General features: G+C 48.8%; 1 protein-coding gene across 4 annotated transcripts in view; it reads left to right on the forward strand.

The window, feature by feature from the left end:
• ptprk (protein tyrosine phosphatase receptor type K) overlaps window positions 1-27,273 on the forward strand; it is a 131,920-nt gene that overhangs the window by 61,425 nt on the left and 43,222 nt on the right. For all 4 annotated transcript variants that reach the window (XM_062550102.1, XM_062550103.1, XM_062550104.1 and 1 more), the window contains exon 7: window positions 5,104-5,397. In XM_062550102.1, coding sequence (XP_062406086.1) covers window positions 5,104-5,397 — 294 coding nt within the window. The remainder of the gene's footprint in view (window positions 1-5,103; window positions 5,398-27,273) is intronic.

The raw sequence follows: 27,273 nt of genomic DNA on the forward strand, positions 1-27,273 counted from the left end.
GAATGGTTGTGTCAACTTTCAAGTGCATTGCCTCACAGCAGTGGAAACTTTGAAGAAGGTTCAGAGAGTCTTTTTGGAGGCTGTGTCTCCTACAGTCTCAGGGCTGTTGAGCCTTTGAATCCACTAATCAGTTCCATGGCCCACATGACGTTTTCACATGTGTTTACATTGCATATTATCTATAGTTTATTATGGTAATGGTTATGGTATTTAGCAGAGACTTTTGTCCAAAGTGCCATACAAATAGCATCAATACAATAGTTACACTTAACAGTAAACAATTTAAAAGTTGGCAATTCTACATTAAGGAGAAAAGAAATAATAAACATCATTGTCGATTCAGTCGATAGCATAATGTGAATGACTAAATACTATAATATACAAACCATAAGGCATCAGAAACACTTAGTAAACTAAGTGCTTGTTGAACAGATATGCCTTTAGGCCTCTCTTGAAAGACCCAAATCTGTCACAGCAACGGAAAGCACTCTTATTACACACCTTTCCGTATGTTTTTATGAAGCGTACATATTTGTGCGTGTATGTGTGTGTGTGTGTGTGTGCTTCATTATGTGTGTCTGTGTGGTCAGTGCAATAATGGTGGACTGATTGGGTCACCTTGCTAGTCCCGTAGTTCCAGTGGCTGGCTGTGGAGTGTGCTGCTCTGGATGTGGACTGAGGTGGACAGTGGCAGAGGAAGTGATGGGCCCTCGGTGGCCTCTGGCATCATCAGTCAGCTGGAAAAATGCTGCGCTGCGCTCGCTAGCTCGCTCGTTCGCTCACTGGCACGGCAAGGCCAGCCTCTCTGACTGGACATCGCCCAGCCTCAAGGGCCTCGTCATTAAGTTTGGGGGGGATAAAGTTTTTATTTATTTTATTTTTTGAAAACAAAAAAAATATATGACTAAAATGGAGATGCTACTGTGTCAAGGATTCCCTCCCCCAGCTGATCCATCTCCCCCCCCTTCTCTGTCATCCCTCAGTTATTCCCTATTCTCTCATGTTTCTTTCTTCTTTTTTATTCTCTCTCTCTTCTCTCATTCTCTCCACCCCTCCTGTTCTCCCTACATCCCTAAGACCCCCCCCCCCCCCACACACACACACCACCCTGCTCAAAGCCCCTGCTTTTCTCACTCAAGTGCTGGCTGCTGCTGCTGCTGCTGCAGGAAAACCTGGCCACTGCATTGGCAATAAACGAAAATCAATTACTACCATGGCTGGAGGTGGTGGGATGTTAGTTGCTGTGTGTGTGTGTGTTGTGGGAGAGTGTGTGTGTGTGTGGGGGGTGGCATGTGTGGCTGTGCCTGCAGTGGGGGCGAGGCTGGGGGTGGTAAGTTGTGCGTCGGCACGCCGGAAGTTTAGCGTGGCTGCCCGGTGAAGGATGCACGAGATGGATGAGACAAGGTTCAAGGAGCAGTAATGCGGGGGCCTCGGCACCATCATCCCTGCCTGTCAGCCCGGCCATGATGGATGGGCTGCCTGGAAGAAGCAATAATACCAGATGATGAAAGATTCATTCAACGGCCACTCTCTCTCTCTCTCTCTCTCTCTCCTCTCTCGCTTCCTGTCCCTCTCTCCCTCTAGCCCTCCCTCTCTCCTCTCTCTCTTTCTCTCTCCTGCACACTCACTCTCTCTCTACATGTTTAGAGTCGAGTCTCTTACTGCCATCTTCTCATTCACCACCAAGAGCAGACCCCTCCACCTCATAGCCCCACCCCCCCCTCCCCCCAGCTCTGTTATTAAGTGCTAAACGCACACATCTGCCCACTACCCCTGTTCCTGTCTTCTCCTCCACCACTGCTGTCGTCTGTTGTGCTTTCTTGTCTTTCCCTTTCCTCCTCCTCTCCTCTCCTCTTCCTCCTCCTCCCCTCCTTCTCTTTCTCCTCCTCTCTCCTCTACCTCCTTTTCTTTCCACTATGCTGTCTGCCGGCAGTTTCTTTCTTTTTTTTTTCTTTTTTAATCGCTACGCAAATTTCTCCGGGTGCCGGAGAGGAAGCAATTTAAGGCTGGCAGTGGCTGGTCCTTCCTCACCTCATCTGCGGCTGGCGTGCGCTGTGCGTGCACTCTCTCTCCTCTCCTCTCCTCTCCTCTCCTCTCCTCTCCTGTTTGTGTCGCCACCTGGCCTAATGAAAGGTGATGAACGAGCCTCGCCTACAGGTACAGGCGCAAATTAAACAGCCTATTTCATCCCCGCACACCAATCATCTTCCTTCATAATGCCTTTTCCATTGTGTGTGTGTGTGTGTTTGTGTGTGTGTGTGGTTGTGTGTGTGTGTGTCTGTGTGTGTGTGGTGGCAGCAGGGTAGGGAGAACTCAAAAACAAGGAGGGGAAAATAACAAGGCCCCCACACATTATTGTAAGACACGGTGGATTTAAATATGCATGGATATTGAACGCATTCCCTGGGGGAATGTTGGTGAACCTCCATTTCACATTTGCTTTTACCTATTACACTCTCTCCTCTCATTCAGTAGGTGTTCCTATTAGCAGAGAAAAGCAAATGCTCTTTGGTGGTATGTTATAGCCTAGTGGACTTTTGGTAGGCTTGTGCTCATTCCTATTAAAACAAATTGACTGAAGAGTGCCATTTCTATATGGATGTTAAGTTGTAGTGTGACTATAGGCATCTCACAGCAGAACATTTCACAACGATATTTTGCTGCTGATATTGGTTTGAGTTTAGTTTGATATATATTTTTCTTTCAATGATTCAATATAAATGACTATTTGGAGAATGTCATTATTTTCCTCCTCTCTTTGAACAAATTAAAATCAAGTTTGGATAAGATAACCCATTTAGTGTGTGAATTTGCACCAGCTGAGGGTACAAAAAAACACCCTGCTCCACACTCAACTCTCGCACGGATAACATTTGTGTCTGGATTTACGCTGTAATATCGGAGCAATGCAGTGCGTTTGTTAATTTGTAAGCAGCATTATTAAATTAGAGTGGGAAGGAAATCACATTTTCGAGTATAATTTGGGGAGCAGCTCAGCGCCATGCATCTCATGAAACACTGATAAGAGTAATGGCAGAAATTCGATTCCAGAAATTAAGAAAAGGGACCCTAATTGAAAAGTAATGGCTACACCCAGCAGGCTTACATCCCAGCCACATGGGAAGGTACCATTTCTCTCCTCATCGGCGTTCCCCCCCACCCCACCCCCCACCCCAGAATGCACTGCTCTTCTAATGGCCTGCAGGCCGAGTTCTAAGGCTCGTCACCAGGTTGCTGCTGTGATGCATTCCCCCTTGGGAATGTGTTACGCAAGCAAGCACAACAACTGATTTTAAACTAATTTGCTCTAATTCGAATCCCGATGCATCACCCATCACGCAAGATAACAGTAATCGCTTTTGCCAAATTAACCGGTCCCCCATGTCGGCATAGCTCTTTTGTTTGCATGCAATCGCTCTTGTTGGAGATAAAAAGGAGTAGATCGCATTAATAAACGCTGCCGTGCCAACCACGGTTCCACAGCAGTGTTTGATCTCGGCGTTAGATGAGTTATGTCATTTTGAATCACCACTTATGGAGCTTGTGTGCGTAACGTCTCATTTCTGCGTCAGCATGTAGCAGTGGCAGGTAAGACTTTGGGCTCGTTCGACTTCACGCAGCGCTGCGCAGATCTGGCTGAACGTGAGGCATTCTGGACAACTGAACACAACGCGTGTCTGCATCACACAGATCTCCAGTAGGCATCATGGTCAGACAGATCTGTGCAGCACTGCATGAAGTCGAACAAACTTATTGATCACAGTGGACTCATCTTACCCAACAGAAAGACTACATTTCCCAAAGACATAGATGATCAACCACTATGGTAACGAGCAGAGTAGTCTCCCTAAAGTCTAACGATTGTAGCAGTTTGGCGGTGCACCCCAGACTAACGTGTTTTGCGAGAGCTAAACCTTGGCTCGTCGAGGTCACAGAATTCAACACAACATATAAAGTCTAAACTCAGACACCCCCACCCCACCCCCATGCTGACGGCGTGTGAGCTCGCCAGTCTTCCCTGTTTAATTAGCTGCGACAAATGGGGAACGGCCTTCAGCCATCTGGGGTGGGAAGGATGCGCCTGCCCACCGTGCCTGTCTGCCGCGCTGCACCACACCGCGCCGAGGCCTTTGTCTGATCTGAGCACCAGCTCAAACACACCCGTCCCATTCAGCCTGTTCGACTGCTGACGTCAGTGCTCGTTAAGGCGCTCAAAGGCGGCTGCGGCGGTCGCGACTCCTGCGGGACGGGCAGGTGGGGGAGTTGTGTTTACAGAGCGTTGACAGAGCGTTTTCATCTCCGGCTTGTGCTCGAGCTTGTTCAGCAACCCTTTTGAAAAATGAAAAAAGGAAAGGCATTGGAAGCATCCTATAAGCTGTAAAAAATGGGGGGGGGGGGAGGGGTCAGTTCAACAGGGAGGACGAGAGAAATTACCCCTTTCCATTGTCTGCTCATCATAGTGGATGTGTACCAAGACCTCTCATTTGGGTTGGCCACTGGTAGTGTGATATCCAAGTATAATGTGCGTTTTTTTGAGTTGCCGGTGGTCTGTCTTGCCAAGACTGTGACTGCAGCATCGTCCAAACACCTCCAGACAGCCTCGGGAACCATCTGGATTGACTGAGACAGTGTAGTGCTTTGGCACTCCAGCTATAGCTGGGGACCAATTAAATGTTGTCTCTCCGCTGTAACTTGTTGCACAGGCTGAAGAGTTTGCTTGGGGTGCAACAGAAACACAAATCTGGCTCCATTCATTATTCATTTGCATAAATGCCGGTCCCAGTTGGAATAATCACACAAAGACTAAATCTCAAGGCTTTCGTGTTTTTTATAGAATTCAGCATCACAATAATGAGTAGATGAAATCAATCAGAAAAATGTTTGTTTTGTTGTGTTATGTGGACGCATTGGGATTTGAGATTCAATCCCAGTGCGTTAAATTGTTTGGGTGAGTTGTCACAACTTGCTCGAGACTACCTGCGGATTTGACTTGTTTTTTGGCTGTCGTCTCTGTTTACATTTCAGTCCTGGTAATAATCCTTTCTTTAATTTTTTCCTCTCTTTCTCTCTCTTTCTCTCTTTTCTCTCTTGTCTCTCCATCAGAGCCCCCTAGGCCCATTGCTCCACCTCAGCTGCTGGGCGTAGGGCCGACCTACCTCCTGATCCAGCTCAACGCCAACTCCATCTTCGGCGACGGGCCCATCATCCTCAAAGAGGTGGAGTACCGCATGACGTCCGGCAGCTGGACGGAGACCCACGCCGTCAACTCGCCCAACTACAAGCTCTGGCACCTGGACCCGGACACCGAGTACGAGATCCGCGTCCTGCTCACCCGGCCCGGGGAGGGCGGCACCGGGAGACCGGGACCGGCACTCGTCACCAGAACCAAGTGTGCCGGTGAGTCACTCCTCCTGCTCCAATCTGTTGTTTTTCATTAACCCCCCCCCCCCCACACACACACACACACACTCACGTTCTGTCTCTCTCCCCCTTCTCGGTTTCTCAGTGTTTAGGAACATTAGCATAGAAATAATGGCCCCGAGTCCTCTTAGGGGGAAAAAAAGACATAATTGGAAAAAGCAGAGGAAAATAAATAAAGAACTGTCACTCACTTAGCATCACTGTCATGTGTTTAATGTGTGTGTGTGTGTGTGTGTGTGTGTGTGTGTGTGTGTGTGTGTGTGTGTGTGTGTGTGTGTGTGTGTGTGTGTGTGTGTGTGTGTGTGTGTGTGTGTGTGTGTGTGTGTGTGTGTGTGTGTGTGTGTGTGTGTGTGTGTGTGTGTGTGTGTGTGTGTGTGTGTGTGTGTGTGTGTGTGTGTGTGTGTGTGTGTGTGTGTGTGTGTGTGTGTGTGTGTGTGTGTGTGTGTGTGTGTGTGTGTGTGTGTGTGTGCATGCGTTATTTATTTAAAGACGGAATAACAACGGTCGCTGCCTGTGGGGACTAGACCCCGAGGCTCTGTAATGACCAGGCCTGTGGCTGTCCAAGACTTTCCGTCTTCCTCCTCTACACTCTTTCCTCTCCTTCCCCCTCCCTCCATCCCTCCCCCCTCCCTCCCTCTCTCCCCCACTTTTTTTTTTGGTGTGATAGTCACACTCTGCGGGGTTGCTATGGCATCGGCATTAAGAGCCACAGTCGGACTAGATTCACAACTCGTATGGGAAAGCACGTAGGGAAGTGATTGTCTTCGGGACAGAGGATCTGTGGATGGGGAAGGCTTATTAAGACTGACGGCCAATATATGCAGTGTTTCATTATCGTGGGCATTGCTTTTCTAGCTCGCACACACACACGCACACACACACACACCAGCCTCCGCCTATTCCCAGTCCTGTGCCTGCTCCGCGGAGAGAACACACCAGCTGTATTCCCAGATTGAGATTCAAAGGGGGATGCTGCAGTCTTGTGATGTCTCCCTCGCTGTCAATAGGATTTGAAAGCAGTTTATTTTTTCTCTCCCTGCATCCCTCCCTGATGCCAGGTCTGGCTTTGGCTTCACGTCGGAGGGAATGTCAACGCGCTTGCTCGCCTTTCATGTCTTGCAGGAAATCATTTGATAATCTTCCCAGACAGAGTGAATGAGATGCTAGCACCACAGGCCCATTACACTAGCCCTTTCCATTTTAGATATGAAAGATAATGATTTTCTGAACTATGTCGTTCATTTACGGTCCCCACTAGCAGAGCCACTCGGTGCTATAGTCCTAATTGATAGATTTGAATGTGAATCATTTGGCTGGCTATGTTTAATGTGTCACACCGTTTTATTTGCAAGGAGGTAAGCCGGTATGGCGAGAGGCAGACGTCTGGGCTCCGCTCGCTCGGAGCGATGTTTAAAGCGGCGAACAGCAGGATGCTGTGTAAACACCAGGCTCTGATGTGTCTGCCGTCGGTTTGCCCGGCGCGGTGTTTGATCGCCTGCGTTTGAGGAGGTCAGGCAAATCGAGACGTTTGCATCATTCACACTTTCACTCGAACACACGGCACGGCACGGCGTGTACGTGACACGGGGAAGGGGACGGGCTACGCGTCGGATGTTCTCACGCGCACTCCGGCTCATTCAACGGGCTCGTCTTGTCTGTTTTGGATCCGAAGTTCAAAAAACAAACATACGAAAGGGGGAAAGGGTGAGGCTCCAGTGGCACCACCTCAAAGATTGTCTTCTCTGTCGTCTTTGTTCTGAAGCCCTGTAGCCCTCCAGCCCTCCCAGTAGTGCAAAGCATCCATTGTATTCATGATCACGGTGGGGCGAAGAAACTCGATAAACAGGACTGCATAAAGCAACAAGGGGAAACAGGATATCCTCCAGTTCAATGCTGGCCCCTGAAGTGAAGCCTCCCAAAGCATCTTTGGAGAAGTGCACTGGGGCCATAGATGACGAGGGTCTCTCCCGACCCAAACTCGACGAACGCTACACCAACGCAAACACGAGTCGAGCCACTTTCCATTATTTAACCTTTCTCTCTGCCGACGCTAGTTTACTTCACCCTCCCCACCCCACCTCCCACCCCCATCTCATACTGAGGTGCCAGGGGGTCCCCAAAACAATAATTACAAGGACTGACACGGACGAGCGGGTGAACGGCGGAGGCAGGAGAGAGAAGCCGAGGGTAGGTGAAGTCAGGCTCACGTTTTCTGATTTGCAGGGGTGAGCGAGCGCATTATGAAAATGCTCCAGGCGTCCTGTCTCTCTCCCGGGATCTGGCTTTGTGTTTGTTATTTACATTTTTCTTCCCCCCTCCCCCCCCCCGTCTCTCTCTCCTCCCTCTCCCATGTGCGCTCTCTCTCTCCTCTCTGCCGGCTAATTTACTTCCCACAAATGTCACGCCATTTCTGTAAAGGAACACACTGATCTCTTCATCGCGCTTTCAAGAGTTTGAAATATTAAACAAATAGCACCAGAAATCTCCCATTTCGGATCTAGCACGCCACAAAAAAAAAAAAGAAAAAAAAAAAGCCGATGGTACTTTCTCTACGAGTTCCCTATAGTCGGAGGAGATCTCACAGTCTAGTGTACAGCTGAGCATCACTGTCCCTAGCCCATCATCCGTCTCTCGGCAACCCTCAGAGGAAACGCCCGGTGTCCATCTTGACGAGCGTCTGTGCCAGTGCCGTGCGACGCTCCTCGGCCTCGGTCACGTTGCCCGCGCTCGTTAAACAGATGCCACGCAAGCAGCCTGTCCTCCCCCCCACCCACCTGTCCCACGTCCCCTGCCGGGCAGTCAGCTGCCTCCGAGCTCTGGACACGGGTGCACTCAAACTCCACCGTAAAGCGTAACTGCCCCTCCATATACGCCGCTGACGCATCGCCCCATATGGCCAGTTACGTAAAAAAAAACCTAGCACGCCCCGTGTCTGTTAATTTTAGCCGAGGTGATGCTAATTTTCTAAGAGCGAACATTTGGATGGCGGAGGAGTCTGAAATATTCAGGAAGGTGGGCGTAAGCGACACTGGGTGTTGGCCGTCTTGCCGCTTCTTTTTTTCGGTCCGGCAGCTGCCCTGCAGTGGCGTAGAAAGGTAGCCGAGTTGGCAGAGGAAAAACAGATAGGCCACGAAGAGAAGCTCCTTTTTTTATCCCCTCCCGCTCCTCGCAGAGGCAGCAGTTTGTGTTCATCATGGCGGGAGAGAGAGCGGCGCGGAAGGAGCCTTAGCGGGCGACTCTCTTTTGAGTTCATTTAAGCTCATTTCACAGCGCGGGCCAGCCGGGCCAGAGGGGAGCGCCTTCAAGTGAAAATGTCATAGCCAGAGACGCTGTGTGGACAAATTTACTCTTCAGGATCATTAAAATTGGAGGGAACGGGAGGAAATGAGGTAAAAAGAAGAAAAAAAAAAAGTAAATGAGATCAAGCCAGTCTTCACATAAATTGTCGGGCAATAGGACATGGTGTGCTGTGCAGCCGGGGAAAATCACTGTGGCGAATTCAGTCTCTTGGTTCTGCTTACTGACTCGGAGGTCAGGTCAGTTAGAATGAGCACCGAGCCATGTCTTTTCTCTCATTTCCGCCAATTGGTATCCTCCTGAAAGACACAACTTGAAGAGTTTTTCTTTTCCCTCGCTTCTCCCTTCGGACACCCCTCCTCCGCTCTCCACTACTGTTCCCTTGTGGACAGCAAGCGGCAGCCCCCTCTCATGGGCTTCAAATGCAGGGGATGAGGCAGAACCGGGCACTCACTTAGCCCAAGTTTAGCGCTGAGGGAAGGGGAGGGGAGTGGGAAGGTGAGTGGTAGAGTGGGGCTGGTGGTGGTAGTGGTGGTGGGATTCTCTCTCTCTCTCTCTCTCTCTCTCTCTCTCTCTCTCTCTGCGCTGAAAGGGATCAGCCTCTCTCCGAGCAGGAAACGTGTTGAGCAGAGAGAGGAAGTTGTTGGGGATGTTAATCTGGGGCCCTCCGCCACTGAATGGCTTTCCTGCATGTCAGGCCGAGAAAATTAAGGCGGCTAATGCCTTTGCTCGGCTGCTTTTGACTTGCCCCTCAGACTTGCGCTTTTTTCAGACACCACCTCATCCTCCTCTCCTCTCTCTCTCTCTCTCTTTCTCTCTCTCTCTCTGTCTCTCTATGCCTACCCCCTAGTCCCCGACAAATGCCTCCTGCCATCTGTAATGGAGCTCATTGGGCTTAATGGTCTTCCATATCCAAACATGTTACGATGTCTAAAGCCGCTGTTGAGGGCCGAGTGGTAATCTCGATAGAGCTGGCCTCAGAAAGCAATTAAAGTACTCGCACGCTCAAAATGGCACCTTGTCTCCTCTGCGACCGCTTTCTTTTAACCTTTTTTTGGATATATTTCTCAACCTTTTTTGAATGATCTCCCTGACACGTCAAGCGATTTTTCGAGAGGGTTTTTAGTCTAGAAAAGCTCGTCGATTTAGAAGGGGATGACGCGTCGTGGCCAACAGATGTTGTTCACATTGCCTCTCCGTTTGACTCTCCTCACAGGGGAGGTTACATCGGGGGTTGTGTGTCCTAGCCGCTAACAATACTGCTTCTTGCGTTTCTGTAATGCTTATAGGTTCTTTACAGGCAAGCATTGTAATTATCGAAGTGAATGCCGCCATCGGGAGCGGGGCGGAGAGTAGGCGCGCAGTAGTGCTGATTACACAGAACGAGCTGCTCGCTGGATGACCTCGTCCAAGTGTGCACATTCGCAATGGACCCCCCTCCCCCACCCCCATACCTAAGCAATTTCAATTAAAGCGTCGAGGCGGCCAAGTGAGCCTGCTTGCTTACAAATAGAACGGCCGAGTTAAAGGAGTGGTCAACAGTTCAAGCTCGCCGCGGCCCTCGAGACGCAGCGCGCCGTTCCTACAGGGACCTCGATAATACGCCAGCGAAAAGGTGGGAGCGGGCCTCGGCGCTCCTCCGCCCGCTAATTGCCGGCATCCATTTGCCGGAGCCCGCGGGGTCAAGTCTCTCGACAAACGCGCTCATAACAGCACGTGGGTTTGTGTGAGGCACTCGGCTGTTGGATTTCTTTTTCTCCCAGGTACAAATAGAACTATTAGTCCCACACCAAGCACCAATAACCACCACACACACACACACACACACACACAAACACACACAAACACACACACCATCTTAATGTCCCTACCAACCATAACAATGCTTCCTCTCACCCTTTCCAGCTGTGTATAACCCCCCCCCCCCCCCCCCTCCACTCCACTCAGTGCATCAACTCAACATTATCAATTCTCAGTCAAGGATTATTGGTTTTGATCAGTCCCCCACAGCTAGAAATACTATTACGAGGCTCACTTTATCTAGTAATGATTTTTTGACTGTTGCTTGCCGAGTCTGGCAGTTCATATCTCTTCAAAGGGAAGCCTGCTTTCAAATGGATAACTCTGAAAGCAATTTAAATTTGCATCAATAAGTGATTTTGTGGGGATTTTTTGCGCTCTCTCTCTCTGTTTCATTGTCATTTTCGCTTTGTGGTTTTTGGATAGGAGGTTTGAAAATGTTACTACCTCATCGGAATTACACGTGAATATAAATAAGGCCACAATGAATCATTGTTTAGATAAGTAAACTAGATTTTGCCTTGGGTTATCAGGTGAAATGTCTTGTTTTTGTTTTTTTTAACCTTGGTTTCATAGAGCAGGTCAAATCCACCAAAATGACATAATATATGTATCCTCACAAGGCAGATCTTCCACGGACTACTCCGCTAGTCTATTCCATTTCTGATGGAACAAACAGAAGTGAGCTTTGCAGAAGATTAAGCAAATCCTTCTACATATACAGTATAGTCCTACAATGTTGCCTGGGTACATCTATATGGATTCATTCCAAATTTGATTGAAAACAAACCCCGTAGAAATGGACCAGTCTTTAATGAAATAATAACGATTATTTCCATGCCTTTGTGTCACTTGCACTGGCAGCGTTCCAATTAGCAGTGTGTATTGGCATCCTGCACATGTATGCATTAGCGGCCCTGTTGAAATATTGACACTTCTGTGCTTTGAAGAAAATATTCTGCTGGTGCAAGGGGGAAATGCCCTATTATACTACCAAATGAGTTGATAATGTACAGGACTCTCCTGTGGTGTGGAGAATTCGGGACAGAGAGACGCTAGATTACTTTCCTCACCTCGGGCGATTTTCGCAAGGCCTCCTATGGCATAGAGCTGGCATTACCTTCCCTCTCCCCCTCCTTTACTCCATTCTTCAACTCTCTCTCGCTCTCGCTCTCTCTCTCTACGGTCTCTTTCACTCTCTCGTACTCTCAATCTCGTGGTCTCCCGACATGGGAGTAGGAGAAATTGGGTTTAGGTCTGGATGATGATGAATCAGATACAAGACTTTTTGCGACACTCTGACAACTGGCACACAGAAAACACACACACACACACACACACACACACACTGATGTATTATTTACATGGAGCATGGAAGGTCATATCCTGTTCTCTCTACTATTCTTTTCTCCCACAACGTACTGCAGTCAAGAGATTGATTAGCTTTAGGAGAAAGGCCAAGTCTTCTTTCTCTTTGTCACTCTTCTTTTCTTTTTACTGTGTCTCTATCAGTGTTTGATATCCTCATCCATTTGTTCTTTTGTGCACACCTGAAAGAACTAGAGTCATTATTTTATGCTTATGTGCCTTATGTTGCCCCCAATTCTGCACTTGGCCATAGTTAGAAACAAAATGTTTGTGGGTGGTTTTACTTGCTGTTTGCATATGTCTTTCATTTTTCTCTCTCTCTTTCTTGCTCCCTGTGTACATTTGTTTCTCATTTCAGTTCATCATTTTAATCTCCATAAAACAGTTACTTTCTTGAAGCTCAGGGGAATATAAGCCAGCAGTTTGCTACATCGACTCCCCCCGCCCCGCCCCCACCCTATCTCCCTTGGCACTTTGTTTTTTTGTTTGTTTTGTAATGTTGTTTCTTCCCAGACACTGCATGGAGGATTATTATTAATTATCATTGTGTTTGCATTGTGTTTCGGATACAATGATGCAAAAAAAAAAGTTTAAAAAACTGCTTAGTGTACAACAAGAAGGAGGATTTCACCTCAGTGTGATAAATGAGAGCATTTACTAAATGAAGGAATTTATCCAATATGTCCGCCCACTGCCTGCCTCGTGTGCTAGTTTTCGGCCAAGCGCTCATATCAATTAAGATGGATTATGCCGGCTCTCAACTCTCCTTCTCTATACATTTTTCTCTATAGATATAATGAGCCATTTCCAAAAAACCGATGCCTTTGTACTTTGGAATGAATGCCGATTGTTTGCCTTTCACCGTGTCCCTGAAAACCTGAGGGAAAATGAGTTGCTCCTCAACATGGACATGTATATTTGTGCGTGGGCGTGTACGTGTTTGTGTGAGGACTAGGAGACCAGAGGAGATGTGAGCAGCCTCTTGTGTGCTCTCTTTCCCTGTGTTCTTCGCCCTTCAGGCACCTGAAGCTGTAATTGAAAGCCCTGGTTGTATTGAGTCTCGCTCAGAACCTTGAGCGAGCTTCCCTCGTGTCCGTCTGGTGGCTTTTTATTTATTCTTCTCCTCAACCTCACCTCCCCCAGATCTGCTCCGTCACTTTTGAAAACGCGTCGCTGGCAGCCGCTACGAGCAATCTCTCTGGCAGCGATACACACCGCGTGACCTTCGGAGCTTTGACACAGGGCTGTGTGTGTGTGTGTGTGTGTGTGTTTGTGTGTGTGTGTGTGTGTGTGCGCGCGAGATGCGTCCTCAGCACAATTAACATGGCTGGCCCAAGAACAATCCATTTATATTGTGAAAAACGAAAGGTGGGGAACTAAGTGATTATTTTTGGAACGTGATTTTTAGATTTCACATAGGCACAACTGGCGTTTTGTCATGTCTCATAACTCGCGTTTCATGACCCTGTAAGTAGCAACAGTGCAGAAAGACGCGGAGGTACAGTAGTGCTAATGTGGAGTTTGGCGGGTCACTTTTGGACGTTCTGGCAGCGTCTTTGTCGCATTTGGCAGCGCCGCCGGCACGATCGCCAACCGATGGTGACGGGGTCGGCTCCATGATTGTGTTTATTTCTGTCCACAGAGTGGAGTGGCATTAGATTGATTCATCAGAGCACAGGGGCTTACCTGTAGCCCTCTTTAAATTGAAGTGGGTGCCCTTTCACCATCGTCTTGGAGATGGAGAGCTCTACTAGGCTCAACTACCAATCAACTCGCGACCCTGCCGCAGCCCCTTCAACCTAAGAGGGGACCTGCTAATGTCGCCGCATTTTGCTAGCATTTATTTATTTATTTTTAAGCATGGGCAACCGAGTGCCACACACATACACACACACTTTTTTTTGTCACAGTGTCAATTGTTCTCATAATCTGAGTCAATTTAGGAGAACAGAAACACTAATTGAGTTAATCAGAAAAATTATATTTATTTTGGATTTGATTAGAAGGGTTTGTCTTCCATTAGAGCTACTCTGCAGCATATTGGCTTTCATGGAGTAAGTGGTTGAGAGAGGTTTTCCTAAATTAATGTAGCTCAGGCTATGTTTGTTCAAGCCCTACTGAACGATAATGACTTTAAGTGATGAGTTATGTTGTCAAAAAGGAGAGAAATGTTCCTCAAAAAGCACTTTTTTGTAGTTTGTAGAATAAGAACAAGAACACTCCTCACCTGTTTCTTCATCCACATTTACAGTACACTCTGGTATGCAGTTAATAGTGATGGGACATGTAAAATCCTAACAGTTCTTCCTGACCCCCATTACCACTGAGGCATAGGCATATCAGGTGAGGTCAAATCGAGTGGGACAGAAAGCTTTCCTAGAACCCCCCTCATTCCGTTGACCCATTATTTTGGAGTGCGCCGTGTTTCCAGCAGACACGGGCATGACCACCCCTCGAGCTGAGCGCTGTAGTTGCCCACTATTTCCCCAAACGCCCTCCAGGCTGACTGAAGCGACTTCTCTTCCATTACTGGAACTCCTCGCTCCATATGAGGGCCATTAGAAGGGCAAGCAGGTGTGGGGCCTTTGGAGACCAGTTTCGCCTCCCCGCCTCGGGGACCGAACGCAGCCTCGGTAGAGAGCCCCGTCCAGGAGAAGAGATAAAGGCACCCGTGATTAATGTTTGTTTTTACTGTTAGCCCAGTGCACGTGGCAGCATAAACAATGAGCTGTTTGGCGGGAGGGCGACAGATCCCTCCGACAAACATTATGAAGTCGCGGGATTTTCCGGCACCGGTATGTGAGAGGAAAATGTTATTTAAATGTAAATGACTCGCGAGGAAGATTTGGGAGATCGACTGTAGCTACAACATCCAGCCAACCCAACCCCCCTTCTTTTGTTCCTTCATCTCTTAAATGCCAAAAAGGTAGAAGAAAAAGGAGCGTGATCCCTTGTGTTACCTCAGATAGAACGACGGCACCGTTTGCCTGCCGCTACATGTGAATCTGGTGGTGTTTGACTGGAATGCCAAGCACAGAAATGTCTTCCAAATGTCATTCAGCTGCGTTTGGAGCGTCCACTGTACTTCACGTCCTGTTGGGGCAATTTGCTTGTTGAGTGTTTCAGTGTCGTATTATCAGTTAATGCTTTTGAGCACCCTGCCAAGAACTGAATACTTATCAGGGGGGAAAAAAAACATGCAGTCCGACCTGCAGTTCTCCATCTTGCGCGTTGAAATCTGCAATTTTCCTCCGTAAATGAGTTTGTTTGACACCTCCTCAACCTTGAACAAGTCGTTCAGGACTACCTGTAAATGCGCAGTCTCGGAAAGCAAATTCTACCCCAAATTGTTATTGTCAAGCATTTGTGTTTTTATTTATTTATTTATTTTGTTTATTTGATATCGCTTCAGTGTTTTCCGCGCAGAAATGCTAGCATTTGTCCCGGCTCGCTGCGTCCGTGGGTCCTTGTCCAAACGCGCGTTGTTTATTAGCCGTGTGCTCTGATGGATTCCACAGGACCCTAATGATATTTATTTCCCGCTGCCTTCATTACACATAATCCACCTGTGCGCTCTGATCGGGAGGTCTGCGTCGGCTCCCCACTCTGCCTTATCTGGCCCTGTGCAGACGCCGCGATTTGAATTACAAAAAAACAGGCGGCCGAGTGGGGCGAGGACGGATGCACTTTGAGCTCCGGCGCTCCAGCCTATTTACCGTCTCTTGCCTCACGTCGCTTCTGCTCTTTTCTTTTGCTCTTCCTCTCTCTCTCTCTCTCTCTCTCTCTCTCTCTCTCTCTCTCTCTGTCGCTCACGCTCTTCTTTTTCTCATCCCTTTTCTTTCTTTTTCTTTTGCCCTTTTTTGCATTTCTATAAGAAGACGTTTAATGCACAACGCACGACCCACCTGCCCCCCATCCTTTGGCACATGCTTATTATGGCTGTGTACAGATGGATCGTCCTTGCCCTTGTGCATCAGCATATGATGTCAAAGGAGGGGTTTGAAAAGGAGCGATACCAACCATGTTGCTGAATGGGACTGAACGAGACCAATGAAAAGGGCCTCGGCTAAAAGGCCGATAGCACAATGGCCGATGAGTCCTCTGTAAGAACATATTTTTCCTCCCCCCCCCAGGTGCCTTATGATGCCGAGTGCCTTCTGTGGGGCATACGTCGGCCCGCCGTCGGACATAAATAAAAAATGACTCACGGGCGGCGGCCTTCCTAATGTTTGCATTTTGTGATGGCAGTAATCTGCGTCCCTATGTCTTGGGAGAGGATTTATCGGCTCGCCCGTTCGGCCCGGCGGCTGATTTGTGGCCCGGTGGCGGTGGCGGTGCGGTGGCGGTGGTGCGGTGCGCGGCACCGATGGAGGTACAGGCCCGGTTATGGGAGCGGCCCTGTGTAAATAGGGGGAGGCTGCTGTCAGGACGCCGTCCGTATTTCATGCCTAATGGCCGCACTACTGCATCCTGCTTCACCGCAGAACTACTCGCCTTTCGTCCCCTAACCACACACACACACACACACACACACACACACACACACACACACACACACACACACACACACACACACACAAACACTTCACAATTCCATCATGTGGCCTCCACAGTGATGTATGAATGTGTGTGTGTGCACACAAACACACACACACACACACACATACCCGCCCGTACACATTTCCGTCTCCTGTTGGACATGAGGCTTGAGGTGTATTTCGTTTAGCCGATAATCATGCGCATCCCCAAGGGTTAACTTCTCAGGTCATAAAGTTCATGCACTAACAGTCGTGCAACGCCAGGACACACATTTATATCCACGGGATGTCAAGCAGGGAGGTAGTGGGCAAGGCAGTAGTTTTCAGTTGCCTCTGCCTTACACACAGACACACACGCACAGACACACAGACACAGACACACACACACACACACACACACACACACAACCCTCGTCCTATTATTTTAATACACAGTACATCTCCCACCCATGCTCCTCAACTCCAGAAGGTTAATGTACAACACCTACACTCAAATGGAAGCTTTTAAACAGCGGAGGCTTTGTGCGACGCAATTATCTTTTAACAGCAATTTCCCCTTTTCTTCCAGCGTGGCGCTCCCATTCTCCACTGTGATTTCCGGCCTGGGTAATGTAGCAGGCGACAGTGAAATGGTTTCACTCGAAACATCATTGACTATGGACCAAATTGGATCCCCAACAGTTGTGTATTGCAGGATAGCGAGAGAGAGAGAAAAAAGACGTGCCATGCACATATCACATTTATGTGAAGAGAGCAATACAGAATCTGTCTGTGACTTCGTTAATTGAAAAGTGATTCTTTTTTTTTTTTTTTGGAGGGGTGGGGGTGCGGGAGGGAGTGTGGGAGTGGGAACATGATGGCCCATCCAACCCCCGAATACAATTTTCTGCTGCTGTCGTAAGTGTGTAGGTAATTGATATGAGACTCGAGCGATGTTCACTGTGTTTCATTCTCCCGTTGGGAATAGTGAGAATTAGTTTTTCTCCCCCCCGTCTATCCGTCCCTCGGGTAGTCACTCTCTTTTCGTTTATTATCTTTTGTCACTCGTTCCTGTCCTCTCGTCTCCTCTCCTCTCCTCTCCTCGCCTCGCCTCACCTCCTCTCCCCACCTGTGTCGGGGCGGTGTCATTTTCATAACGCCGGGGCTGGATTAAGGGGCGATAAGTAATCAGGTGTGGAGATGGACCTGTGAGAGCTATAGGACTCTGCACCCTTTAAAAGCCACAGAGCTACCAGTGGAGCCACAGACAGCAACAGACGCGCTCACAATGGCTGCTGTTCTGCACCTCTGTTGATGCATCTCATTCAGTCTCATCTCATCTCATTTACGTCTCAGCTATGTCTCATCTGCATGTGCAGTATACTTTAATATGATAAGAAAAAAACATTTGTTATACATATACACAGTCATTTCCTGCATATAGGCCGCATTGTGTGTAAGCCGGACATTGCAGGACAATGTTTTATGCAAGTTAAAAGAAGCAAACCATATTGATACCATATTTACGGTTCCTGTGTATTAACCTCATAGCTGAAGAAATTTTGCAAAATCAATGTATGAGCCGCGGCTAATAGTTGGGATATTATGGTAGTTCCTCAGAATGCTGTAGGAAGTCCCATTGAATTGAATGGGTGATTCAGGACACTAGTTCAGTATTGTGTTTTAATGGCCACTGACCAGATATACATGGTCTGATTGGCCTGCGTGTGGTTTCTGGGTGTAGGCCAACTTGTTGCCGGTGGACTGCACTACTCCCGCTCAGCCCTTTGTCTCAAGCACAGTGTGCGGCTAAGGGTTGGAAGCAGCTGGCAGCTTGTCCACCTCAGCAGACCTCATTAGGGTGTGTGTGTGTGTGTGTGTGTGTGTGTGTGAGAGAGAGAGAAGGGTAAAATACACCTCTGTGACTGTGTGTGTGTGTATGCGCGCGCGCCTATCATAGGCCTACACACCTGTGTGTGTGTGTGTGTGTGTGTGTGTGTGTCTGTGTGGAGGTATGGGGCAGCCAGGCACGCACTCTATTTTCTCAGCTGACATTATCTGCGGACAGCTTTATGGCAGCAGAGGAGGCTCTTGCCAGCCAGAGCAGGGGGGAGCCCTGGAGATGAGATGGGGCCCAGCCTGACAGCCACTGCCCTGCCTGCTGCATCTGCATGTGGGACCAGAGCCCGTGCTGACACCCCTCCACCCCCATCTCTCTCCCCCTCCATCCCTCCCTCCCTCCCTCCCTCCTGTGATTTATGGCAATGGAGCCTTTCTGCAGTAGGTAGCAGCCGCCGTGGCTGGCGTTGAGGCTCTGTGGATGGGCCGAGCTGGTCATTACTGATGCCTGGAGATGACGAGCTGAGGTGGTTGGCTTGAGGAGTGATGAAATGCTGGCCAGTGGGATGGGCGCTGGTAGGGTCTACTTTTTAGACCACCTGCTAGGTGAGGACTGTTTTTTTTTTATGGCCGGGAACATACTTTATCGAGGATGAAAGGGGAGATTGCAATATTTTCAGAAAATATTCTGGCGAAAACAAACTGTTGGATGCCTGCATCTGTATCTTTTTCAAAGATTTCTCTGGCAGTTTTCAGTCTGTTTTGGAATGTTCAGTTTGTAGGGGGGGGGGGGAAACTGACATCCATAAGCCGTTTAATCTTGAAGTTCCAGGATGTCCACATCCATTCTAAATTCCGCATGCAGCCGCCTTTTTAGAGTCTCATCCACAAAAACACAAGCAGCCTGGATTCCAGAGCATTAAAAATGTGGGCCTCATGCTGGCTGTTGTTTTTGTCCGTTGTATGCTGTTAGGGACTGAGTTAGAAAGAGAGAGCTTTGGTGGCTGACTTTTGGGGGAAAAAACATATGATGATGTGGTGGGCTTAACATAATCCTGTATTTCACACTCAGAGAGTCCAGCAGAGCAGGTTTTCTCCACTTAAAAATACACACACACACACACACACACACACACACACACACACACACAATGACTTAAAAAAAGAATCAGAACCAGTAGAAGAGGAGGAAAAAAATAACCCGGCCTTTTGTGTGTGTGTCTCTCCTCGCATCCCACGGTTTCTATGGTCACAGTCATTTGTCAAGGGTACATTATTTTAGGGAGGGATGATGGAGAGAGAAGCCATCACCAAGACGCATATGGTTTTGTTTCCAACATATTGGTCTTATAGAGGGGGAAGGAAACGGCATCGAAGGATGCAGATGTCACTCGCATCATTGAGTTGTATCCCAATCGTCAGCATCATAGTCATATCATGTTCCCGCCAGAGACAAAAGGAACACGATCAGGATTAATCCGAGGCGACTGTTTGGAAAGCGTTTATGTAAGCGGATCCCAACTCGGCGCCACGCGTGAGGGGAGAAAATGGAGATGTGAGTGATTGGATTATTTCAGCGGGGTAATTAACAGATGGCGTGTAGTGTATTACCGATTCAGCGCTTAGGCCAGGTGCGTGTGGCAGCTGTAATTGCTATGCAGGTGCTATTGCCGTGTGTGTTGTATGCGTGCATGCCTTTCATGACGAGGTATCAGACAGTTTGGGGGACAGCTGATCTAGAGGAGAGACAGGAAGGTATATTATATATATGTATATATTCATATATAAGAATGTGTTCCCATTGGCTCCAGAGCTCCAGCGACATCCCAGAGGAGGTGAGACTCCCGCGTTGACACTAGAGATACCTGTGTGTGCATCGGAGCATGATTATTTATGAGCTACGGGGCTGCGACGGCACCATCTCCGGGTCCGCGGCCCGCTCGCAGGTGATGAAAGATCCTCCGGGGCTTGTTCCGTTTCCCTCCCCCCCCCCTCTTCCTTCCTCCTTTTTCCCCCCCTTTAAAGAGCGCTCTTTAAGCGGAGCCGCCACCGCCGCGTGTCTTATTAAAAGCTTATCAATGGACATCAGAGCGCCCGCGCTCAATGAAGGAGCTGCCGCGCGGGCCCCCGCCCTGCCAAGCTGTGAACCCCCTCAGCAGATTTGACAGCGAGATGAAGAGCGGAAGTCACTCGTCTTCATCAGCGCTGTTTCTCCCGCTCCCCCCCCCCCCCCCACACACACACTTTCTCAGAGTCAGCTTATCACTCCTCTTAAAAGTCTTCGTATTTCCCCCCTATCCCCACATCACATCACACACACACACACACACACAGAGACAGAGAGAGAGAGGGTCTCTTTGAATTTGAATGTGTGAGGGAGGTCTGTATATCTTCCCCTGTTAAGTAATGTACGCACCATTAGCTAAATGTAATGTCGTAGCCTTCAGAGGTTTATGGGCCAAAGCCCATTAGAAAGCCCTGGTGGCTGGTGTGGTGCTCTCCGTGTGCCAAGTCTGTTGGGAGCCCTTCGCTCAAAGCCCGAAAAAACGCAATTAAAAATAAATGATATTGGATTTCACAGCCCCGGCCTTCCTTCTCTTCCTCGCTCTCTTCCTTTTCTATTCCCGTCGTTACGCGGTTCGATGGGAAATTGAATTATGGGTAAAAGTGTGGGGGTGGCTGCGGCTGGACAGTGCACCCCCCCCCCCACACACACACACACACACACACACTTCCCCTCACCTTCCACAGAGTGGTTGCCGTCGATAGCGGTCTGCCTCAGGCGCGCGCGGTGTGAGGATCGCCGGGTCCTGGCCTAATGGAGAAGCAAATGAGCCAAATAGCGGCGTTATTAATGCCTTTTGTTTTTTTTTTCCTCCTCCTGTTAAAGGCCAGCTGTCCTCGGAGCCCATTCCCAGCGTTCTGGCTCCATCCATTCGCACACATGGCACGCATCACGCCTACTGCTGGCCCTGCTGCGAGAGTGAACCTCCACAAGCATCAGTGTCAGAGAGAGAGAGAGAGAGAGAGAGAGAGAGAGAGAGAGATGGCTGACAGAAGCCTGACCATTAGTGCATAAGAATGTGGTTTGTAATGCAGGTCAATTAAGGAAAAATACCATCTGTAAACTCACCCCCCTCTTTTAAAGCACATTACGCCTGCGTGAGTTGCCATGGACATACTACCCTCTTCACCAGGAGAGGTTGTTTTGTGAAAACCCAGGATGGGTTCAGGGATGATGGATTCTGATCTATAAAGTGGACTAACCGAATTTATAATGTACAGCTTTGTTTGCTTCTGAAATCTTCAGTGTAGGATGGACCTCCTGAACGGCCTTCATTCTGGAAGATGAGAATGAACAGGGTGCCATTTTCCCAGACTGCTTTAGACTGCTTCTGGATGCACTCGTATCAACCCCTCCCACTGTCTCCTTCCTTATCTTTCCCCCTCTTGACAGCGCAGTGACTGAGGGCTCTCCCTATTCATCACGGGTAATGACATGCACGGCCCTCCAGTAATTGCTGGTTGGGTTCTTGGCCGTCGTTGGCCTGTGGTCTTGCGCCGTTTAAAGTCTGTGATCTTATCGCCTCGGCATCTTTACAACTTCCCATATCTCTCTCGCACGCCCACCGGCCTGGCCGCCGCAAGAGCAGGACCTCGGGCACGGATGCGTACGACCCTCAGAGCGGTCAAAGCTTCGCTGACCTCACGAGCTCTCTTGCTCTTGTCACACGAGTGGCCCGTCAACCTCGCCTGAAGACTTCCCATTTACATTGCTCTTAAGCGTAGTTAGTTCTGTTTCGTTTTATTTGTTCTCTCCCCCAGTCTAGCCACGGCTCACGATAAAAGACTGCCGTTGCCGCGGAATGTGGTGAGGTGCAATTTTCGGCTGGCGTGTGTAGTCTTTCTCCTCCCTCTCTCGCCACATTATTGCCAGGGCCACAGATAAAGCGGCCGTTCTGCTCCAGAGGGTTTAATGGCTGATTTTTATAGGAAAGCTGTCGGAGGCGAAGAGATAGGAGAAGCAGCAGCAGCAGCAGCGGCGGCGGCGGCGGTGGCGGTGGCGGTGGCGGTGGCGGTGGCGGTGGTGGTGGTGGTGGTGACGACTGCTGTGGTGGCGCTCATCAGAAGAAGCCGCTTCTCCTGACTGACATTAAGAAGTTTGGTAGCCGAGGGAAGGAAGCAATCTCAGCGCAAACAGCAGACTCCTGTTGCAATTAAAGATCTAATCCTGCGCGGTTCGACTCACACGACGGGGAGAGAGAGAGAAAAAAAAAACAACAGGGTTGTCTTTGTTTAATGCTACGGCGGCGGTCGCACCTGTTTGGGGTGGTCCTTCGAGAGAACCGCCGCTAAGCCCCGCTTCCGCCGTTTATTGATGGAAGAACAACACCATTTGCATGGGGTAATGGAGCACAAACAGTGCTGTGCTTCGGTGCTCGCACACCTCAAGCTCAGGAGATGGCTTTCAAAACAGAAGTCAACAGTCAATGATCTGTTGTCATTGCGGTCATCTGTCAGTATTGCTTCTGAACATGTCCAACGCTAGCACACACACACGGGGGCACACACAGTGGCGCACACACACACACACACATACACAGACATACACTCAAACACACACTTTTCCTTAACTGAGCGACCCAATTTGGGAGGCAGCTCTTTTTAATGTTAATGCGAGTTTTTGTTGTTTGTTGTTGTTTATCAGTTATTTGCCGATTTATTTTTGCACCACGCCGTACTCATTTTCTACGTCTTAGTTTTGTCTCAAAAGTTTCATCTGAAACTGAGGCTGAAAGTCGTCCCATTAATACTTCTTGGAGAGTTCGTAAGGACATCTCTTCAAAAGAAGCAACTTTTTTTTGTCTCCGAGATCATTAAAGTCCTTATCCATTCAGCGTCTGGCTTTGCAATTAAATCGGAGACCTCTCCACCCTCCCTGCTAATCACTAAATGTAGTCGGCTCTTCCCGGCTCTCTCCAACACGATGTCCAGGCCACACATTTCCCGCTAAGTGCATTAATGTCAGTGCAGTAATGCATTTTCAAGCTGCGTCTAATTAATTAACCCTAATCAATGCCACCCATGGCTTGAAATTAGATACGCAGGCAAATGAAGTTGTGACATTTGATGCAAATGCTTTTCAAAAGAGCCCCTCGATTGTAGATTTATCTGTTAGTATTTTTGCCATTTTCATCCCAGTGATCCTCTTGCGGAGTGAAAGAACTGTTTATGTGTTCCCACTTTGATTAATGTAATTGAATGTGATTACTGAAAGCGAAATCAAACACAAATCAAATTCGATAGGGCATCTACGCCATTTAAAAAGTCATTGTTCATTTGATTATTATTGATTTGCACTCTGGAAGTTTGGAGCGCTCCAAATCGCTCTCGCTTTACCTTTTTATGTATGTAAATGGTGTTTTCGCTCGCTTTCATTCTTCCCCTCTCCCTTTGACGGAGGCTGCACACCAGAGAGATAAAGTGGGTATTGTTGCCGTGCCACAAAGAGGCGGCTGTGCGAAAACAATAGGTTTTGTTTTCGACATCAATCGCCGATTTGTCACAGCAATTAAGGATCCAGGGATGCCAGAGGATTGCTGGCGCTGGATGGAATCCCGAAAGGAGAGGCACTAGAATGCCCCCCCACCAGCATGTTACCCCCCCCACCCCACCCCCCACACTCCTCACCGCCCTCCCCTCTCCCCCTCATCACCCTCCAGTGAACTGGAGATAAGGGCAGATAGGGGGAACTGGAGAGTGCCAGAGGGTGAAGGGGGAGGTCTGTTTGTCTTTCGCTGCGCCCCTGTGTGTGACGGCCCGTTTGTGTTTGGGCCCAAAGGGCAACCCTCCCCCTGACCCCCCCACCCCTCCTCCCCTGCTAGCTTCCTCAGCAAGTTGACAAATATTTACTTCTCACCCCGTTTTTTTTTCCGGCATCTATATTCATGGCTAGTAACAGGCATCAGGTTGAACAGACCCGCTATAAATAAGATGGGCTCCCTGCGCTGTGGGCCCCCCAAGAGCCGTATAGCTCCGTTTTAATTTCAGCGCGGGCTGAGGAGTGGGGAGGGTGAGTGTGTGTGTGTGTGTGTGTGTGTGTGTGTGTGTGTGTGTGTGTGTGTGCCAGTTTTAACATTTGAGCTCCGGGGGAATCAATGAAATTTATCATCGTGGAGGATGCCTAATCTGTAAAGTTAATGCAGAGGCTTAGAAAGTATTGATCAATCCTGAAGGGTACACACGTTGTTAATCATACGCCAGGGCAATAGAATAAACATCGGGAGCATGGAAGCACAGGGCGGGAGGAGGGTGGTGATGAGACACATAATTGTCTACTGAGCAAATATTAGATGGGGGTATGTGTGTGGTTGTCTGCGTCTGTGTGTGTTTGTGGGGATCGTGTGTGTTATGGTGTGTAGAGCTGTGCCAGAAAGCTGATGGGCCATGGGACATCAGGGGCAATTTATTTTCTGCTCCAACATGCTATCGCCTGTTTGACACATAAATTGATGGGCCAGAGATGGTCAGAGATCCATCTTATTCTAACTTGGGGCTCTTTAATTCATTCTGTTTTTTTAGGACGGTGAGAAGGAGGTTTGAGCAAGGTTTGTGTGTGAGGTGGTTAAGGTGGCAGAGGTGTGTGTGTGTGTATGGGAGGAGGATGGGGGGCAGGGTAATCTTTCTTTCCATCACAACCTGAATTGAACATTCTCCAGCCTTGACGTGGCCACTGGTTCTGGGTTGATTCAACGCTGAATGGCACCTTGGTGTCTCCGAGGTGACAGCTCGGCTTCCTATCTCCAGCAGCTGTCCGTCTTTGATCTCTGATTGGCGCCGTATTTGTCCAAAGATCTTGTGGGGAGGGGAAAAAATAGACTTTTGATGATTTGATTCTCTTCTTCGGCCATTACCAGCTTTTTCTCTTTGTCCTGGTGTGGGCGACCAAATTGAGCTGTGAGCCAATATTGCCTTGACCACTTGGAGAATCACACACACACACACACACACACACACACACACACACACACACACACAGGCCCTCAACCCACACACACACATGCACTCACAAGCCCCTCACACACAGACACACACAGAGCCATTCTTTTAATTTCCGCTGTGCTCTCCCCGAGACCTGTCAAGATTTAATACGATTTTTTTGTCCGGGATCGGAAGCAATACCACACTGTCATCGTCCCTTCCCTGACTGACAAGCACATAATGACTTGTTATAGGTAAAAAACCACACACACACACACACACACACACACACCTGTGGGCTACGCATGTATTTTGCCCTTGTAATCACATCACCCCCTTCTTTCCTGACCATTTGTATGCAATTATCTGTAGACAAGAGTGAATTGCATCTTCACCCACAAGAGGCTCTCCTATTGAACCACCATGTCTTTCAGTAGAGAAGTAATAGTCGGGGGGCGTGGGGCTTGGGGGGGCTTGGGGGGGCTCCCCCCCCCCCCTTCCCTATCTTCTCTGAGTATTTATTAGCCTCTTGTTCTGTTGGGGGAGGTGTGCGTGGTGGCCGTGGAGAGGGGTAGGGTCAACAGGTTGGGGCGCAGTCTCCTTTTCACGGTGGCTGATAACCTGCAGCGCCTCAGAGACAGCAATTCTCCCGCAAAGCCCACTTCCAGGAAGAAGTGGGCCTCGCTATTAAATAAGGCCAACGCGGCTGGGCTGGGTTTTTTTCATCTTGCACGGGGTCATCTGTGGACAGGGCTTCAAATTAAAAAAGCCCGAGGCCTGCACCCGGTGATTGTCCGTCTCCCTCTCTCTTTGTTCCCTCTCCTTCTCCCCAATGTCCCCCACTCCCCCCCTGTGTGTCTGTCTCCAACACACACACACACACACACACACACTCTTGCGCACGCACACACACATAGACATACATGTGCACACTATACTTTCTCTCTCTCTCTCAAATACACTCACACACACACACACACACGCACACCATGCTCTCTCACACACTCTCTCACTCACATACATGTATACGCACACACACGCACACCATATTTTCTCTCTTTCTCTCTCACATGCGCGCGCACACACACACACACACACACACACACACACACACACCATACTCTCTCACACACTCTCTCACTCACATACATACACGCACACGCACTCACACACACCCTTCCATGGAAGAGAAGTGAGATTTAATTTACTCCATGTTATTTCTGGCGCTCACTGCACGATTACGTGCTTCACTTTGAGGCGGCTCCGCAGCGGAACGACAAGCGACCGTTTCCGGGAGGAACGTGTCTGTTTGTTTCATTAGGCCGGGGACATGCTAATAAACAGGGCTCGATGTGATAAACCCACAACAGGCACATTCACAAGTTTAATCCGCTATCAACCTCCACACCATGAGTCAGCGCCACGAGAGAGGGAGAGAACAAGAAAGGGAGAGGGAGAGAGAAACAGACAGAGCACAAGAAAGCAAGAGAGAGAAAGAGAAGGGGGAAGAGAGAGAGAGAGAGAGAGAGCGAGAGAGAGAGACAGAGACAGACAGACAGAGAGAGGGAACGAGAGAGAGCTTTATTTTTTAATAAGCCCAAAGCTGGCAGTCACTGTGAGGCCCTGTGTTAACAAGTCCCCCCGTCTTCATGCTCGGGCTTTCATTTTAATTAGACTACAAAGGAAAGGCACTCCTGAACTCCTCTCATCAAACCGCAGGTGATTGCACTCACCGGGGGTTCCTGCTTGAGGCACGGAAGAAAAAGAAGAATTAAAATCCATCCGCAATTTAGCGCCAAGAGCTCACGTTTCGCTCTTTGACTGTGTTGTTTCCTTTGTATGACCAAATATAATCTTCAAGAAAAAGGTTTCAGTTCAACGCGTCTGGGGCCTTGGCCATCTGCTGCAGCACAAAAGATTTGATATACTGTACTTTAAAAAAAAAAAAAATACATCCAATCATTCATTCCTTTCTTTCTTTCGTGGCTTCAAGGCTGTTGGTCTGAGCCCTAGTTATTTGTCTCGCGGGCTTCGCTTCTATCCACCTTGA

Source organism: Sardina pilchardus, chromosome 12 (genome assembly GCF_963854185.1).
Source record: "Sardina pilchardus chromosome 12, fSarPil1.1, whole genome shotgun sequence".
Taxonomy (NCBI): domain Eukaryota; kingdom Metazoa; phylum Chordata; class Actinopteri; order Clupeiformes; family Clupeidae; genus Sardina; species Sardina pilchardus.